This window comes from Pelmatolapia mariae, linkage group LG10_11, assembly GCF_036321145.2.
Source record: "Pelmatolapia mariae isolate MD_Pm_ZW linkage group LG10_11, Pm_UMD_F_2, whole genome shotgun sequence".
NCBI lineage: Eukaryota > Metazoa > Chordata > Actinopteri > Cichliformes > Cichlidae > Pelmatolapia > Pelmatolapia mariae.
In genome coordinates, this window is record NC_086236.1 from 11,806,632 (window position 1) to 11,823,389 (window position 16,758).

A 16,758-nucleotide genomic window follows, 5' to 3' on the forward strand; every position below is an offset into this window, starting at 1 on the left:
AAACTTCGCCAACAGTTCTTCATTTGAGCTTTTTAAAAATCAGGCTTTTATGCTCATCTTTGTAGCAGAAGCATTTCGCAGCCTAAGCCTAAATCAGTTGGCTGCACAGACAATGTATTGACCATCAAAAACCAACACTCAAATTTCACCACCTGTAACACAGTCAGTCATCGTAAGGATCAGTGAAGCACGAGAGCACAAATACTAGAATGCCTTAAGTGTTTCATAGAATGGCCGATTCTGTTTACCAACTGAGAAATCTTGTGCCAGTTTAGGGTAGACGTAGCTGTAAAGAAAAGCTGTTGGCAAAAAGCACCCTGGGAGGCCGCAATGGTGGAGCTTAAAGGTGAAAAACTTCAACTTCCGATAAAATAAATAAGCAACAAAATTCAACACTTTACAGAGTTGAGCCTTCCAAACAAAATGCCATGATGGTAAAATTAAATATGCATTTGTATATATTTAACAAGTCCAAAAAATGAACAAAAACAAACACATTACATAAAGATATAGAGCAATTTCTGTCTATGATTACATTAAAGAAAAAATGAATTGGTAATCTACTCATAATTTGTACAGAGGAAGAGAAATGATGACTCATGGCACAAAAATAAAAGGTTTGGCACGGCACTAGATTGCCATGGTTACCTATGTTCCCTAGCAGACTGTTGGGCCCAGTGTTTTGATCAGGCTTTAGGGTGTTGTTGTCCTGTCCAATGAACTCCAGGCTGTCCTGTAACCTGTGTGGGACGAACGGAGAAAGCCAGCAGAACATTTATAAGGATTATTGCCAACAACACTTGTATTGTGGATTGGAGAATACTCGCATCTCTTGGTTTATGACAGAATTCTGCATAGGAGTCACAGCGTGTGTAGATAAGCTTGCGAATGCTTACGTGTTCAGGCTGCCGTACACGCTGCCTCCGGTCCTGGCAGTGAAGACTTTACTCAGCATCAGCTGAGGTGGTGATCTGATATGATGATAGTGCAGGAACAAAGATCATTAGTATATGTGCTTTGTTCAGGTTTATGGTTGTGTGTTTCTTCTTCTACCTAATCAATTCACAACTTATTATTTTCTTCCTGGATCCTATTATCACCTTCACTTGACCTTAAAACTGTTTGGTCTCAGAAAACTTAAGGATCAGATATCCCATAGTTTCAACAAGTTTCTAAAAGTCCCTTTGTTCAGAACTAGAATATTTAATGTTTGCTTTTTTAACTCAGGAAACAGCAGTGAGGAGAAAGTCATTCATGCATTCATTTTCTTTTCTTCCTTTTTTTTTTTTTTTTTTTTTACCTTATCTGGTGGATTTTAAGTGTAGAGCCTTTGTAGCTCATGGCCACAGAGCCAAACATCATTTCACCCAGCATAACCACATCTGATGAACACCTTGAACCCTGGAAAGGAAAGAAATATTTTGATATTGTAACCTCTAGGCATTAGACACCGGCACAATCACATTGTGCAAATTCTTCAGGCATCATAACAGTTATTCATTTAGCACTTAATATGACCTTAGATGGCTGTGACCGACTTGGTCATATAAAATCGGGGTGATTGCACACAATTTACTTCAGCAGTTTGATCTCAAATGATATCAGCAAATCAAAGCTTGTGACTGAAACATGCAACAAACTTCAAACTAAATTGAAGAGCGCTCCTCAAGGACCATAAAGTATACAAACACAGTTTACATTTGTGTGTTTATGGATATGTCTTTGTAAAGGAGTACTTCATTTAAATAATCTCAGTCCTGCGTTACCTGGAAGCGGAGGCCTTGCTCCTTGGATTCCTTGGTTTCCGAGGTGCAGGAAGAGGAGCTGTCCAGGGAACTGCTGCTGCCTCCTGTAGGACGAAGCTGGCAGCATTTTCCAAACATCTTCACCTGGGACTCAGCGCTCTGAAAGATAAAAATCAAAATATAGAATATTATAGACCCAACTGCCAAGAACGCAGACTTATTTACCTGTACAATTAGTTGTTGATTTTTGTTTTGCAACTTTTCATCCTTGTGACTAATTAGAGACCAAACAAAAAAACAAAAGCAACATAAATATGAAGCATCTACTGCAAATGACCTACAACCCTGAGCTGAAATCACAAGACAGGAGGGTTGAACATATTTGGTTTTTAATGATATTCATGTAGCAACAAATAGCACATGTGGAAATAGAGACAAGGTCATTAAGATTGTATTGTGGGGCGTTTATCAATTATACAGACCACTATTAACGTAAGCATAAAGAGAGTACATATCCAAGAGTGTTCTTCATCCGTTTTATACAGAGTTTCAAATTGGACCCTTGACTTCTTACAATCAAAAATCATCATAAGAAGTAAAGCTTTTAGTTGAGAAACATAAATACAGTTAAACTATAGGTCAAAAGCCACAGAAACCCAATCTAGAGGTACTTGTTTAAACAGCTAGCTAAAAGCAATGTGATCTCAATCAGCCTGTGTCATGTGCCTTCTTAACTTGGCAGACTATTCAAGAGGAATGCATTAGGGAGGGTGGAAGGGGAGGGAGAGGGTGTGTGTGAGGTTTCTTTTTAGTGACTAGGCTCTGGTAATGGCTCACTTGAAACCACTGTTGCTGACAGTGAAAAAGAGAAGAACACAGAGGGAACATGAGAGGCTGTGAGAGAAAAACAGCATGAGAGAAAGAAAACAGGCAAAAAAGTAGAAAGACAGGTTTTGCTTCATTACGTCATCCTGCTGCATACAGCTTATGTTTTCTTTCACTTATAAAGGTCATTTTGCAGCACAGACACGGTTATGAAGCCACTGCGAACATGCATGTGTCAAACAGGCACACGGGTGTGTGTGTGTGTGTGTGTGTGTGTGTGTGTGTGTCTGCTGCAGTGCGAGGTATGTACACAGACTCCAGCAGCATGTGACTGCCAGTCATATGACTCTTTCGAAAACTCGTGACTGAGCAGCACTGCAATCATTCCCTCCCTCCCCCTTCCACTCTCCACTCCCTCAACTGCTCTAACTTCATCCCTCTCCAATTCCTGCAGCTTTTTTCCTCTCCTTTGAAAATCTATTTCTATTTCAGAACAAGTGCCGTCTTCCATTTTTCCCTCTCCATTTTCTTGCAGTTTCCTCTTCCCCACCATCTCCCCTCATTCCTGACTCTTGCTGACCCCATCACATATATCTCCCCTTGTCCAGCTTCTCTTGCTTGGTCCCTTGTTTCTCTATTTGTCATTCTGTTTTTCTGTGCTTTGCAGCTGTAATCTCTTCTCAAAAATAAATTCATCCGAATTGCCAAAAACCTGTCATGTGAGAAAAGAGTAACTGGCAAAGGCCTAATGCTGCAGAATGCACCAAAAATATTGACTCAAACCCAAGCAACAAACACATAATGCAGTAAGCAGGGTCGGTGCAGTATCTATGTCCTCACTGCAAACAAATGTCACTCTGCAAGACATGTAAACATACACACAACATAACTCTTGCTTTTGTTACTGTATATAGTACGTGGCCCAGGTCCAATTTAAATGCAACGCTTCAATAAGTTGAGGTGAATGAGTTCAGGAAGTTAAGCAAATATACCATCCATATTTCAATGTCAGGTGGCCATATAGCAAAGCAGGAAGTGAACGTGTGCCTGCAATATGTCAAACTTACAGACATGATAATGAGATAAGTGGATGAGTCACGCAAGAGAAGGTATGGCAAAGCAGAGGAAACCTGGTCAGCAGACAAAGAGACAAACCTAAGGGGAAGCAAAACACAGTCCTAAAATATGGAGGCAACAGAAGAGATAGTAAAATGAGAGGAGAAGGAACAGGTCGGGTGTATAATGAGAAGTCAAATGACATCAAAGACAGGAGGAAGGGAGGCAGGGTATATTATAGAGGACAACAAGGACCAAAAGAAAGACAGCTGAGGTACAGAGAAAGATTAGGCAGGTTAAGACAGATGTGTGAAGCAATGGCCGAGAAAAGTCATTTTCTCACATGCAAGTGCAAGTGAGAACAGGTGAACGTGAGAACAGTAATAGATGATCCACAGTAATAGGTGAAATTTGATATTAAAACAACCTTTAAATGCCAGTAAGTGCATGTGTGTATATATCATCTGACTGCAGCTAACAGTTGTAAAGATAGGGAGTGACTTATAAATATATGTAAAACTGTTACCCGGATAATGTAGAGGACAAAAACAACCAGATACAAACATAAGTTGTAACGGCCGCCGTTTTCTTTGTGAGTATTTATTACACGGCGTGCTGCCGGGAAAAGTCTGTTCTAACGTTTGAGTCTAAGGTTCGTTTTTTAGCACCTGACGGCTCTTTTTTGCTTCTCATCCGTAAATACTCTTTCACGTGATTCAATTTATTTTGAAAAGTCTCAACAGGATCTTGAGCTTTATTGTGAAAGGTTTATGTGGAAAATAAGCAAGCGGACACGCAATGGTTTTACCGTCATTGTTGCTAACGACAACGCATAAAAACAGGCGCTTGTCTGTCCATAGTGTGGTTATATTAAATATAAGAGAAAGAGAGAACTTTAAGAAATTAATATAGCCGCTACAGTGACCATCAAAACGATGAAAAAATATTGCCGTAAACAGTTTATTTTGCGACACCACGAAACAAACGATAGTGTAAAATGAAACGATGGAAGTTTTTATATCGTCATCCGATATATATCGTTATATCGAACAGCCCTAGTTGAAACAAAATTAGATAAATACAAAGGAAAGGGAGGAGGGAAAAAAACAAAAAAACCAGTGAGTGACATGGCTGTCATGTGAGGATGAAAGAATGCTGCTTACACATGGACTGTCAGCTGACGCTATTATTATTATTATTGGAGATAACAGCACCAGAACAAACCGGTCAGGGTCAGAAAGGAACAAACACGCAGCAGTATAAAAATATTAGGCATGTTACAAAAAAATAAAAAGGGTAAAAGCAGTGACTGTCACCAACTCAAAAATATACCCAAAGCTGGTAGTTATATGGCATAAGTTAGATAGTTTCCATCTTCAAGTCTCACTAGATGGGTGTGCTGGCAATTAAGTCTAAATCTAGGCTTAGTGACACAAACAAAGACACTTCCTGTTTGAGGAGTTTTCAGGTAATAATGGCCTTTGCGGTATTCTTGCCCTAGAATGCTGACTATAAGAGTACTTATAAGTATTCATTCAGCAGGTTTTTTGTGAAAAAGAAATTCCTTATCTTTAACAAAAAGACAAACTCATAAACAGTCCAACCAGGTGCACTCCCTGTCTTTTAACTTTCTGTGGGGAAGTGAGGTGTAGTACAGGTTAAGGTGCAGCTAGTGTCCTCTGGACTTTGTGAATCAGGCACATGACTTTCTGTATGTCACGGCAGCGTGACTGGTTTCTGTTTTGCGCCTGCCTATGTCTAACTGCTCTTATCTTTTTTCATCTACAATAACTTTCTTTGAGCTTTTGAGTTCAAAGTTTACGGTCTTAAAAAAAAAAAAAAAAAAGTTAGTTGTAAATACATAAATTTTTACAAAGATTTTAGACTTTGCAACAGCGTCTGTAGCTATTTTAGTGCATCATTTGTTCCCGTGGGAACCTCTTTATTTATTTATTTTTGGTTTTAAAATCAGCAATTAGGAAACGGCCCAAATGTCAGCAGCTCACAAGCACATAAAGACGAAGGGGGAAACGAAAACAACAACAACAACAACAACAAAAAAAAAAAAACCCGACATATGACTTACAGTAATCGGGGTTTCCTCCGCAGCCCTTTTTTTGGCGGCGGAGTCAAACAGGACATTTCTGCCACGCCTCTCGCAGTCCTGGTACACTATCAGCCTGATCTGACTGGGCTCCAACTGGGGAAGTGGCCAGCTAAATGGAAGGAATAATGGACAGAGAAAAGTGGGATCACATGGGAGTGAATTAACACACACATCTTTTACATATCTGATGGTTTATGGGCCATATCCAAGAAACCTGTACATTAGTAACAACATCATAATGTGGTAACAAAATAACTTCTGAAACAATCTGGCGCAGAAACTAAGACACAGAGCAAAAACATAACTTTGTGGATTATAAAATCAAAATCAGAATCAAAATCAGTACATACACATGCAAGATGCAGTCCTGCTCTAATGTTTTGAATTACAAACATGGGAGACATTACAGCAGTACTGTAACGGTTGCAAAGAACATTTGCAGTAATGCAACTTGAACATTGACATTGTGGATCCTAAGCATATCTTTGAAGCTGATGTTTTGGAGTTGTACTTGATTTTGTTGCAAAGCACAATTCTCATTTGCAGAAAACTGGAAGAGCTCAGTGCATAAGAGAAAATGTAAATCTGACATGTCCAAAAGTTGATTCTGTTCATCTGGACGTAGCGTTTTGTGGGAGAAACGTTTCGTCACTCATCCAAGTGACTTCTTCAGTCTCAGCTGACTGCAGGTTTCCCCAAACCTTATAAACAGTACATTTGCATAATGACTGAAACCAGCCCACTGAAGGAACAATGGGCTGGGAGGTCAGTTCCTTAATCATAATTATGCAAATTCTCATGACCATTGATCAACAATCACTGACCAAAACCAACTGATCAAAGACCACTGATCAATGGCCATGAATACCATTCACAGAGAGTTGGGGAATGGCTGCAATCACAGCATTGTAAGATGGCGAAAGATGTACCCTTAGGCCCCCTCCTCGATTCAGAGATGGTCTTTCCCTTTTCACGTAAATGGCCTCCTTGACTCCGCGCTCAAACCAGCATTCTTCCCTGTCCAGGATGTGTACATCCTCATCATTGAAAGAGTGTCCACTGGCCTGTAGGTGTGAATAGACTGCAGAGTCCTGGCCTGACGAGGTAGCTCTTCTGTGTTGTGCCATCCGCTTCGCCAGAGGTTGTTTGGTTTCCCCGATGTATAAATCCTGGCAATCCTCCTGGCACTTAACAGCGTACATTATGTTACTCTGTTTGTGTCGGGGGACCCGATCCTTGGGGTGGACCAATTTTTGGCGCAACGTGTTTTGGGGTTTAAAAGCCACAGAGACCCGGTGTTTAGAAAAAATGCATCTCAACTGTTCCGATACTCCTGACACAAACACACACACAGGAGGGGGCCTAAGGGTACATCTTTCGCCATCTTACAATGCTGTGATTGCAGCCATTCCCCAACTCTCTGTGAATGGTACTCATGGCCACTGATCAGTGGTCTTTGATCAGTGGGTTTTGGTCAGTGGTTGTTGATCAATGGTCATGAGAATTTGCATAATTAAGATTAAGGAACTGACCTCCCAGCCCATTGTTCCTTCAGTGGGCTGGTTTCAGTCATTATGCAAATGTACTGTTTATAAGATTTGGGGAAACCTGCAGTCAGCTGAGACTGAAGAAGTCACTTGGATGAGTGACGAAACGTTTCTCCCACAAAACGCTACGTCCAGATGAACAGAATCAACTTTTGGAGATTTACTTTCCTGGATGATTGAGAATGCATCAAGACGTAAATCTGACATGCTTGCAATCTTGTAATAAACACAGTTTAAGCCGTCACTCATCCCGCAGAGCCAGCGTTCTCCATGCCACAGCTGTCATTCACCCATGTCATACCAGAATCACTAGGGAGACACAAAGTATGCCATGAGAACCTACTACCAGTCTAACCCTAACAGATTCATGGTGTACCTTGGTAGCAAGAAGTCACCCAAGACAGTCAGTTATGTAACTGGATTAAAGAAAGCAAACACATTAACAATATAATACAAAGTATGCCTTTTCTTTCCAGCATGTACCTTCACAGATACACATGTAACTAATCAGCCTGTGTGACCACTTTGCAATTCAACTAGATGACTTGAGTCATCATTGACAAGTCGCTAAGCCATCATCCACTGCCAGAATTACAGCATGACTAAAAAACTGTGAGCACAAATACAACTTTTGGCTTGCTTTAAATGAAAAGTCATTTTCACAAATGCAAATTCTTAAAATCATTACAATACACAAATAGTTAATAAGACTTTGAGCCACATTGGAAATATAGAGTATCTGTAAAGTGCTGTGAAATTTCATGCCAGTACTCTTCTTCAGGCAGGAATCGCTGGACCGCTGTTAAGTAACAGTTAAGCCATTTACAGGGAGCCAGAGCTCCATGGTTGTTGCTAAGTAACCTGTGGTTTCACTCAGCTCATCTCATTAATGATGGCCATCTCAGGTAATACTTGAAGGATGATGTTGTATATTTACAACTCACTGTGACTACTAGCAGCCATTCATTAGGCTCCCAGAATCCTCATGTGCTTTTGGGGAAACTCGGCCCCCTGGTTGATTTAGTGACAGCTATAAAGATGACAGGATATTGGATCGACTGAATGACGGTAGGGGATTTCTTTCTGATCTGAAGGATAGATGGGTCAGGCAGATGGGCACAGAGCTTGACCTAAATATAGCCTTTTATTGGGGAGCAGGGAGTGTCCCTAAACACAAGTGTTTATAGTAAATGGGCTGACGGGGAGGGGTGGAAAAAGAACTGCTAAGTCCATCAATCTTGCCATCAAAATAGCACACACACATTCAAAACCAGGATTACATTTTTGTAGGAAGTGAACTTCAATGGGGCAGGGAATACCTGTGTTGTCATGCATGGTCATGTGTCCAAGTGAAAAGGTCTATGCCTTGCATGTGAGCTACTATTTACCAAACACTAATGTCAAAATATGACTAGCATTCTTACAGGCTAACTTATTCAGTCCTGCAGAGTAGCAAGAGGGAGGAGGGGGTTTTATGATGGAGCCTTAGTGTTAACTTGTCAAACCAAAGTCATGTGGTGCTTTGAGAAGTAGAAATACAGGAGGGAGACCATGCCCAGAGCCATACGGTCGGCACTAAACAATGAAATGCATCACCAGCATTCAGCATTTTTTTTTAAGATATGATTTTATCAAAGGCTGCAATGACTCACTGGGTTACTCGGAAAACTCAATTATTTAAAAAAGTCCTTAAAGTAAAAATAATTTGCTTTGATGCTTCCAAGTGCTCAAGAAAAGGGAACTCCCATCCAATGCTGTTTGTTTTACACAGCGAAAAACTAAAGCTAAGCTACAGAAATTAAAATAAAACATGCAGATGAACTGTTTACTTGGTCTGAGAGACAGTGCTAAAATTAGGCAGCCTGATGAAGGTTGTCGGCAGCCACCCTTATTTATATTCCAGCAATACCTGGAACAAGTAGGGGCGAGACTAAAGTGAGCCATGGGGTGTAGAAAAACATTGTTATTTCAAGGCTTTAGTAACATTTATTTACATGAATATACAAATGAACACAAAACAAATCTACCCCATCTAGGAGACAATACTGTGAGAACTCTTTTTTTTGTCTGCTATTAAAAAAGCCTTCCAAAAAAGACAGTAACAGCTATTTTAGTTACTTTATCCTTTTAATTTGCATGTATACCCTGACAATTCTGTGCTTGTGATTGTTTAAGAAAATCTTAATATGGCCATAATTTACACATAAAAACGTAGACATAAAAAGGTTTAGTTTTCATTCAGCTATCATAAGAAGTTAAACTATTAAAAACATTGCAATTTCTAAAATGGAAACCAATGAGCAGTTCATTCTGACAGACCTGCGTTTTTCCTTTTTAATACTTGTTATTACTCCTTAATAAGACAAAAGTACTTCTTATCTGATTGTTCCATCAATCAATCAAGTAATCGATAGGATACTTGAATACTAGAATAAATGAATAGCTGCACCTCCAATTTTATTCAAGGGGGAAAAAAAACAATTATTTGTTCAGTCTACGTGCCAAACTGGTGGCATAATTCCTCTATGGCCAACATATTGCCTCAAATTGCATAGTATCAATATTTAGCTCATCTAAGTATCACATATGTCTTTGGATCACTGCTTTTCATGTGTGGTTCATTTATCAATATGACAACAGTTTATAATTTAGATCAAATTGGTTGACACCACTACATAAGAGGCACTAAGAGTAATATCTAAGATGTGAATTTTCAACTCTCACAAACTGCTTTAACAAACGGATATCTTTCCAGAGTTTAAATAGCTAACACAGCTAACAAGGAAGAAATTACAGCAATTAAATAACATGGGTACGACATTTACAAAACAAGATGACGTGCTGTTTACAGATCAACCCAGAATGAATCTGCATAATTTGACGCCAGGCTCAGTGCTCCCTTTGTTTTAAGAATAACAGTGAAGAAGACAAGAGAAGCAAAGAAAAAATAAAATAAAGATAGGACAGAAAGCAAGAAGATGTAAAAAGGCCAAATCTTTTTATAAGCACCGGCAAAAACAACAAAGAATAAACTCAAAAGAGGAGATAAGAAACAGCTAAAGACCAAAGATGCACTTAACAATAAGAGCAGGCATGAAAGACAAAGAACAAAAGCCAAGCAGATCACAATAAGAAAACAGACCTAGAAAAATCCAGAAATTTAAAGAGATAAAGAAAGATATCTGACAAAGAAAAACAAACAAACAAACAACAAAAAACAAAAAAAACAAAACAACACTGAGCAAAAGACAAGGTCGAATCAGAGCGAAGGAGGAAGTACCCCATCAGTGAGCTTGTGACAGTCACAGCACTGACAGAGGAGAGAGGGGAGTCATTCATAAAAGCAGCACATGACTTCATGACTGTTACATGCTTGTACTGCTGTGACCGCAATTGTCTGAACCAAAAGTGACTCAAATTCTGAGCACCACAGGTATAAAAAGGTTTCATTTCCTTGAGCAACCTGTTGATAGAAAAAAAAAAAAATCCCCAAAAAACATTCCACCCATGAATGTTTTCTGCATGTTTCATTAAAAAAAAACAACAACAAAGAAAACCAAACAAAACAAGATGGAAACAATCAGGATGTAAAATGAGTGAATTGCCTTCTTTTGTGGCAACAGTTATCAATTTGACATCACACAGATATAAAACAGAAACTCCACCCAAATACATGAGCAGTGTTTTTTCCCCTCACCCAAAACCAGTAAGCATGCTTCACCACAAACTCAGTAATCTATATTATGTAACTTGACCTCAACAGATAGAATCAATCTTGTTCAATGCCACTGAGGCTGACAGTTAAAAAGCGACTGCCTTTCTTACGGTCTGCTTGTATTAGCCAGCTGGCACATTGTAGCTCCCAACACTCGGGCAGAAAACAAACCTAAGGGTAACAGTACAAGCATTGTACACAAACCTCCTTTAACGAACACCACCGTGCCCACTCGGATGCATAAAGGCCAGGTTAAACATTACCGACTCCTACCTGGGCATCATTGCAAGTCTGCCAGTCTTTCCCCAGCCCTCTCCCCTCTCTCTATTCCTCTCTTGCTTCTCCTCTCCAAGTCAAACCAGGTTCTAAGAATAGCGGTGAACTAAATTCACACAACAACATGAGACTATCAGGTGATCGCAGGAACACTGTGTGTGCTGGACAGTACCGAGGCGGCAACAGCACTGAGTCTGGACCACTGACAGCCAGAAAGCGCTGTGATAAGAGAGTGACAGTAGGGACTTGTTCGTCTGTTGTTTCTGAATCCCGCTCTTTCTTTTTTTTTTCCCTCTCTCCCTTATTCATCAGCTTTCTCTTTCTTTCTCCAATTAATTTAAACATGTAGTTTTTTCTCTTGTAGAACAAACTGCATATAAAAACATTCGGGGTAAGAAAGAGCATAAAACTGTCAAACCTTGTCAATAAAGTTCCCCACAACTTGAACTTCAGAGAAATGGAACAGTTTATTTAGGCTGCTTACAACCTAAAAATGGTCACCGTCCCATTCTTAAATACTAAACTACATTCCTTGTCACATATTCTCCACTCATATTAACTTGATATAACTGCAACGCTGACGCAAAACCTTCCACGGCTGCTCCATGGAAGGTGTAAAGTGATAAAGGTCAAAACGTGGCAGCCTTGTTACCTACACTGTACTGAATCAAACATCAGCCTATACTGACCTCGAAGAGCCCTAGCTTTCTCGCTCTCTCATGCCACTAGAATGTGTGTGTGTGTTCGAGACAGAGAGACAGTTACATAAACATCCCCTCTGCCTAAGCTGTGTGACGTTCTTCCGGCTGTGTGTGACAGAGGGTTCCGACAAGTGCAGCAGCTTGTGTTTTAAAAAGACATTTCTGCAGCCAGCAACCGCAAGAGGGTCAACACTGTCATAAAACTGGACAATTCCTACAATGAAAAACAAAACAAACAAAAAACTTCCCCATCATACAGCATTTTGCCATTTAACTGAAAGCCCAAGTTCAAGTTAGTTGGAATTTCACTGCATGTGCTTGAATCCTGATGACTAATTTACTTGTCATTTAAAAACAATGAGAGGAAAGAAAAAAGAAATTGGACTAATTGGCTCACCTAAAAGTAAGAAAACGCTCAGGAAACTTTTAAAATCGATCACAATCTGATAGCCCAGGTAGAACTTACAAATATGGCATGTGAACTCAAAATTAACATTAAATTACGAGCTGAAATGTGTAGCATAACATGACATCATACACACACACACACACACACACACACACACACACACACACACACGTTTGTTCAGTGTAGCTAATGTTAGCAGAAGCAGCCTTCCTTCCTTAATGTGGTTACACACTGGTTCTGTGTGGTTATAGGTTTACTCGAAGACTGCGGACACACAACCATTAATTTTCTACATGAACGTAAGGCACGACTGCTCTTGTTCATTCAGCTTTCATCCGCTTCCACCTCACTTTTTTTTTTTTTTTTTTTTTTTTAAAACAGCTTCCCATCAGAGGGCCGTCTGTGGAGGCTACAGCACTGGGTAATACTGAATGGTGTCATAGCATGTTAAAATCAACAGGTGCTTAACTGTCTTGAAAAGGCAGCTACATTGAACATACTGCACACTATTTGCACAAATCCCTACTTGAAATTTTAGAGCACAAAGTGCATTTTGGCAAATATTGAACAGAAACAGGGAAGTAAAGCGGCAACATATGACCAAAGTCAGGCGTAAAGACTGAAACCGCTGACCCTAAGGTTGTGTGTAATAGCAAGCAAACCACACCAAGAAGAATCTAGATAAAGTAGAGAGAGCTTTCCATGCGGGAAGCCTGCTCAGTGATGACTTTAGAGATCATTACACAGGAGTACTACTGAAGTCATATATCAACATGCATGTACTGACAGCATAGGAAAGCTGTATATAGTTCCTACCACAGCTCATGCACCTTCACAAACCCCCTGATGTAAAACATGTATGAGTACCAGCTGCATTGCTAGTTGTGTGCTATAGGTCATTCTGTGCCAAAATACTACTTTCCAGTATGGCACATATGCAATACAAACAACTATAAATACATAAATCACTATGTGACCCTGAAACGCAGTTAACACATCTAATCTTTCAGACATATCTAAGCTTTCATCAGCTCATATTGTATACATATGTTCTCAGAAACTCAGACAAGTGCTAATACTTCCCAAGAAGTAGAAGATACCTCTGCCTAGTTGTCAAATTTGAAACCTTCCCTGCAGGAATTGGTGTATCTGTGAAATGGTATACAGTCTGAAAATTAACAAACAACAGAAACAACACTCCTCTGCTGCTGGAGAAAGCCAACAGAAACCTCCATGGAAAAAGGTTCATTAATCAACTGATTAAGGTAAACAAGTTGTTTATTCATTATTAAATAATTAATCTACTGAAAATAATCTGAAGGTCCAAGTTTTTTATGAGGGGAGGGGAACTACCATCACAATACAGTGAACATATTGTCACACATGCCAGAACACTTGCTAAACTATTAGTTGTGACTATGGTCTAGTAAACAACAATTGCCTTAAGGAACAGGCCCGCATTGCTCTGAAAACACCTGACTACCTGCATATCAGCTAGTTTCTGTGCTGATTATGTATCATTGAGGACTTCTGCATTCCAGCAGTCACATGATACTGAGAGCATTTCTGGAACACCCTGAGATGACGGTTCACACCTACAATATAGGCACACAGAGACTAGCTGATTAAAGTAGGCAGATATAATAGATAATCAATTAGCTGTAAACACCATATCTGAATAAAAGGTCGCAAAAAGGTAGAGCCCAGTCTAAGTGTATTCTCTGACAACACTCGTGTTTTATGTGGAAGGTTTAGCCAGTGGGAACACGTTTCTTTTTATTTCTTTTAATTTATTTACTTACTTCTTCTAACTTTTCTTACTATACACATCCTCTGCATTTATCTTTACCCAGTGAGGTTGTGTACACTCTGGATTAACTCTGTGTGACAACTTCTGAATCAGCAACACATGACAGAAAATGAGTGACAGCTGAGTTGGGAGTATCGAGTGTATGACTATTTCTCACAAATAATCACATGAACGGAACATCAAGCTGAAGAGTACTGGTGGAAGTCACGTAGAAATCGGGGCAAACGGTCAGTGCTGCACATGTAAATCAAATTCTAGTAAGCAAAAAAAAGATCATATGATACAGATATTCAGTTTCGCCTCAAAAAGCAAATATCATTTCACTGCATCAAAACACCTCCCTCACCATGCTTTCTGTCATTTCTTCCTTTCAACACTCTTCTCATTTAGAGATTGAATGTAGGCTAATTAGTTAATGTGAATTTTCTGATTTTTAAAATTCCAATAAATTACTCCCACAGCTTCGTATCTAAGAATATTCAGTCTCATCAAAACCTTTGCTATGTGGTGATAAGTTACTGATTTATTTTAATTCACTTATGTGTAAAAGCGTCTTAAATATACATTTAGGATAAATTACAAAAAAAATTAAAAAAAAAATGTTTATCCAAATAAAAAAGAATTTTGGTCAATACCCAAAAATGTGTCTCTGCATCAGCCCCAAGTATCCAGTGTATAACAAAAAGCAAATGTAATTTTCTCTGATCTTCTCAGGTACATCTGTAATGTATTGGTAAGGTCACGTACAAACTTGCTATACAGTAGAAATGTCAACCAACAAATCAGTCATAGCAAATAAACTAATAACTCCTCTCATCACTGTACCATCAAATAACATAGGGAGTTCCTTAATGCGTATACGGCACAGGATAAGCAGGCCTACCTAAATGTAAAGTCATCATCCTAGCATTCATTTGGAAATGTCAGTGACTTGGTAACCAGAAACCATAAAAGCCTTATCTTCAAGCAACCACAGACAAAACAACTACTGGTGACGCAATTTGAGCAAGCATTATATAAAACTTTGAGGCTAGGGATACCAGCGAGGTGATTACCAATGACAACAAAGGATAGTGTTGATTGACATACGACAGAGAACCAAAGACATTAGAGGGTTACCTAAGCATGTGGAGCCTTGAATGTCCATTAGAGACAAGCTGTTAACTATAAACTACAGCCGACAAGTGAACTGCTTTCAGTATGGACACTCCTTTAGGTCCTTAAACTCAGTATGAGCTTCACATGGCAGACAGCTGATTGATCCATACAGTGTTTGCAGGGAGGTCGCATGTTCTGGACACACGAAGGCCAATTAAAACTCCTAATTCAACCTGTGGTTTGAGTTATCACATTCTAACTGGTAAATTATGTTTCTTCTCTTCAATCCGTGGGTTACCATGGATCATCTGCCTCCATCTCACCCTCTCCGTTGCATCCTCTTCTGTCACACCAACCATCTGAATGTCCCCCTTTAATATATGTATCCACAAGCCTCCTCTGTGGTCTTCTTCTTTTCAACCTGCTGGGCCCCTCCATCTTGATCATCCTTTGTCTAATATTTCCACTACCCGCCCTCTGCAGATATTCCTTCCATCTGAAACTTGCCTCTCTACCTTTGTCTCCAGTACATCTTTAATAGCCCTGCTTAGATTTCACAGCTGAACCTGCTAGGATACTAAAGGTAATGTAGAACAGCTATTTCACTGCCAAAAACATTTTGATACAACCTCTGGCGCTATAATTTTCATTCTGGTAGCACATGTAGACATAATTACACTCTGCTTAAATAGTAGAATAGACACTAACCCTTTGGCTCACAGAGCGTAATAGAAATTTAATATCAAGCTAAAGGTCACATACTGAAAAGTTTGTGACGAATACAAACGCGTTTGCGCACCGCTGTAAAGTGTGTGATGCCCCTGCAGCTTTAACATCAAATTATATCCTTACTATGACCCTGCAGTTCTGAGAAGCCTGAGTGTGGCCACTTGAAATAGCCCCGATAGGAACCCGATGACAGCCGCTGTCTTTACAGAACCTTGGCACGCCTGCAGCATTCACACAAGCATGCACTGAGGGAAGAAAGCAGCCCTGCAAAATAAAGCTATAACATTCACAGTAATCCATGTCAGTTTACCGACAGTGAGTGCTTAAAAAGAAAGTAATCAAACAGAGAGCAGAGCAGAACAACCATACATAAAAACGCTGTGATGGGTTTTTCATTTTAGAGTCAAGCTGAGAATTTTTTAAGATAGTGATGCGATAAAAGGGTTGAGACAGTACGAGTGATCACATGTTGATTCATAACTTCAGATAAACAGCAACAGGATACAAGAGAAGAGAGCATTACTTACAAAAACAAAACAAAAAAACAAAGTGTGCATGTTCATCAACACTTGCAAAGGTTTCTTTATTTATCCAGAGCTTAGGTTTTTTTTTTTGCCAGCGACTCTGGCAACCATGTGATCACCCAACAAACATGACAGCCTGAGATTGATGAAAGCCTCACATGACACACCGAGTTATGAAAGCACGCAATGGAGGAAGGACGCCTTGCCAATCAGGAA

General features: G+C 39.6%; 1 protein-coding gene across 3 annotated transcripts in view; it reads right to left on the bottom strand.

The window, feature by feature from the left end:
• Positions 1-16,758, bottom strand: part of fnip1 (folliculin interacting protein 1) — a 37,690-nt gene that overhangs the window by 17,890 nt on the left and 3,042 nt on the right. For 2 of the 3 annotated variants that reach the window (XM_063487019.1, XM_063487017.1), the window contains exons 2-6: positions 5,713-5,842; positions 1,767-1,904; positions 1,301-1,401; positions 897-971; positions 649-740 (exon numbers count right to left, since the gene is read on the bottom strand). In XM_063487019.1, the coding sequence (XP_063343089.1) occupies positions 649-740; positions 897-971; positions 1,301-1,401; positions 1,767-1,904; positions 5,713-5,842 (536 nt within the window). Of the gene's footprint in view, positions 1-648; positions 741-896; positions 972-1,300; positions 1,402-1,766; positions 1,905-5,712; positions 5,843-11,268; positions 11,538-16,758 lie in introns of those variants that run through there. The other variant, XM_063487018.1, reaches the window with a different exon arrangement.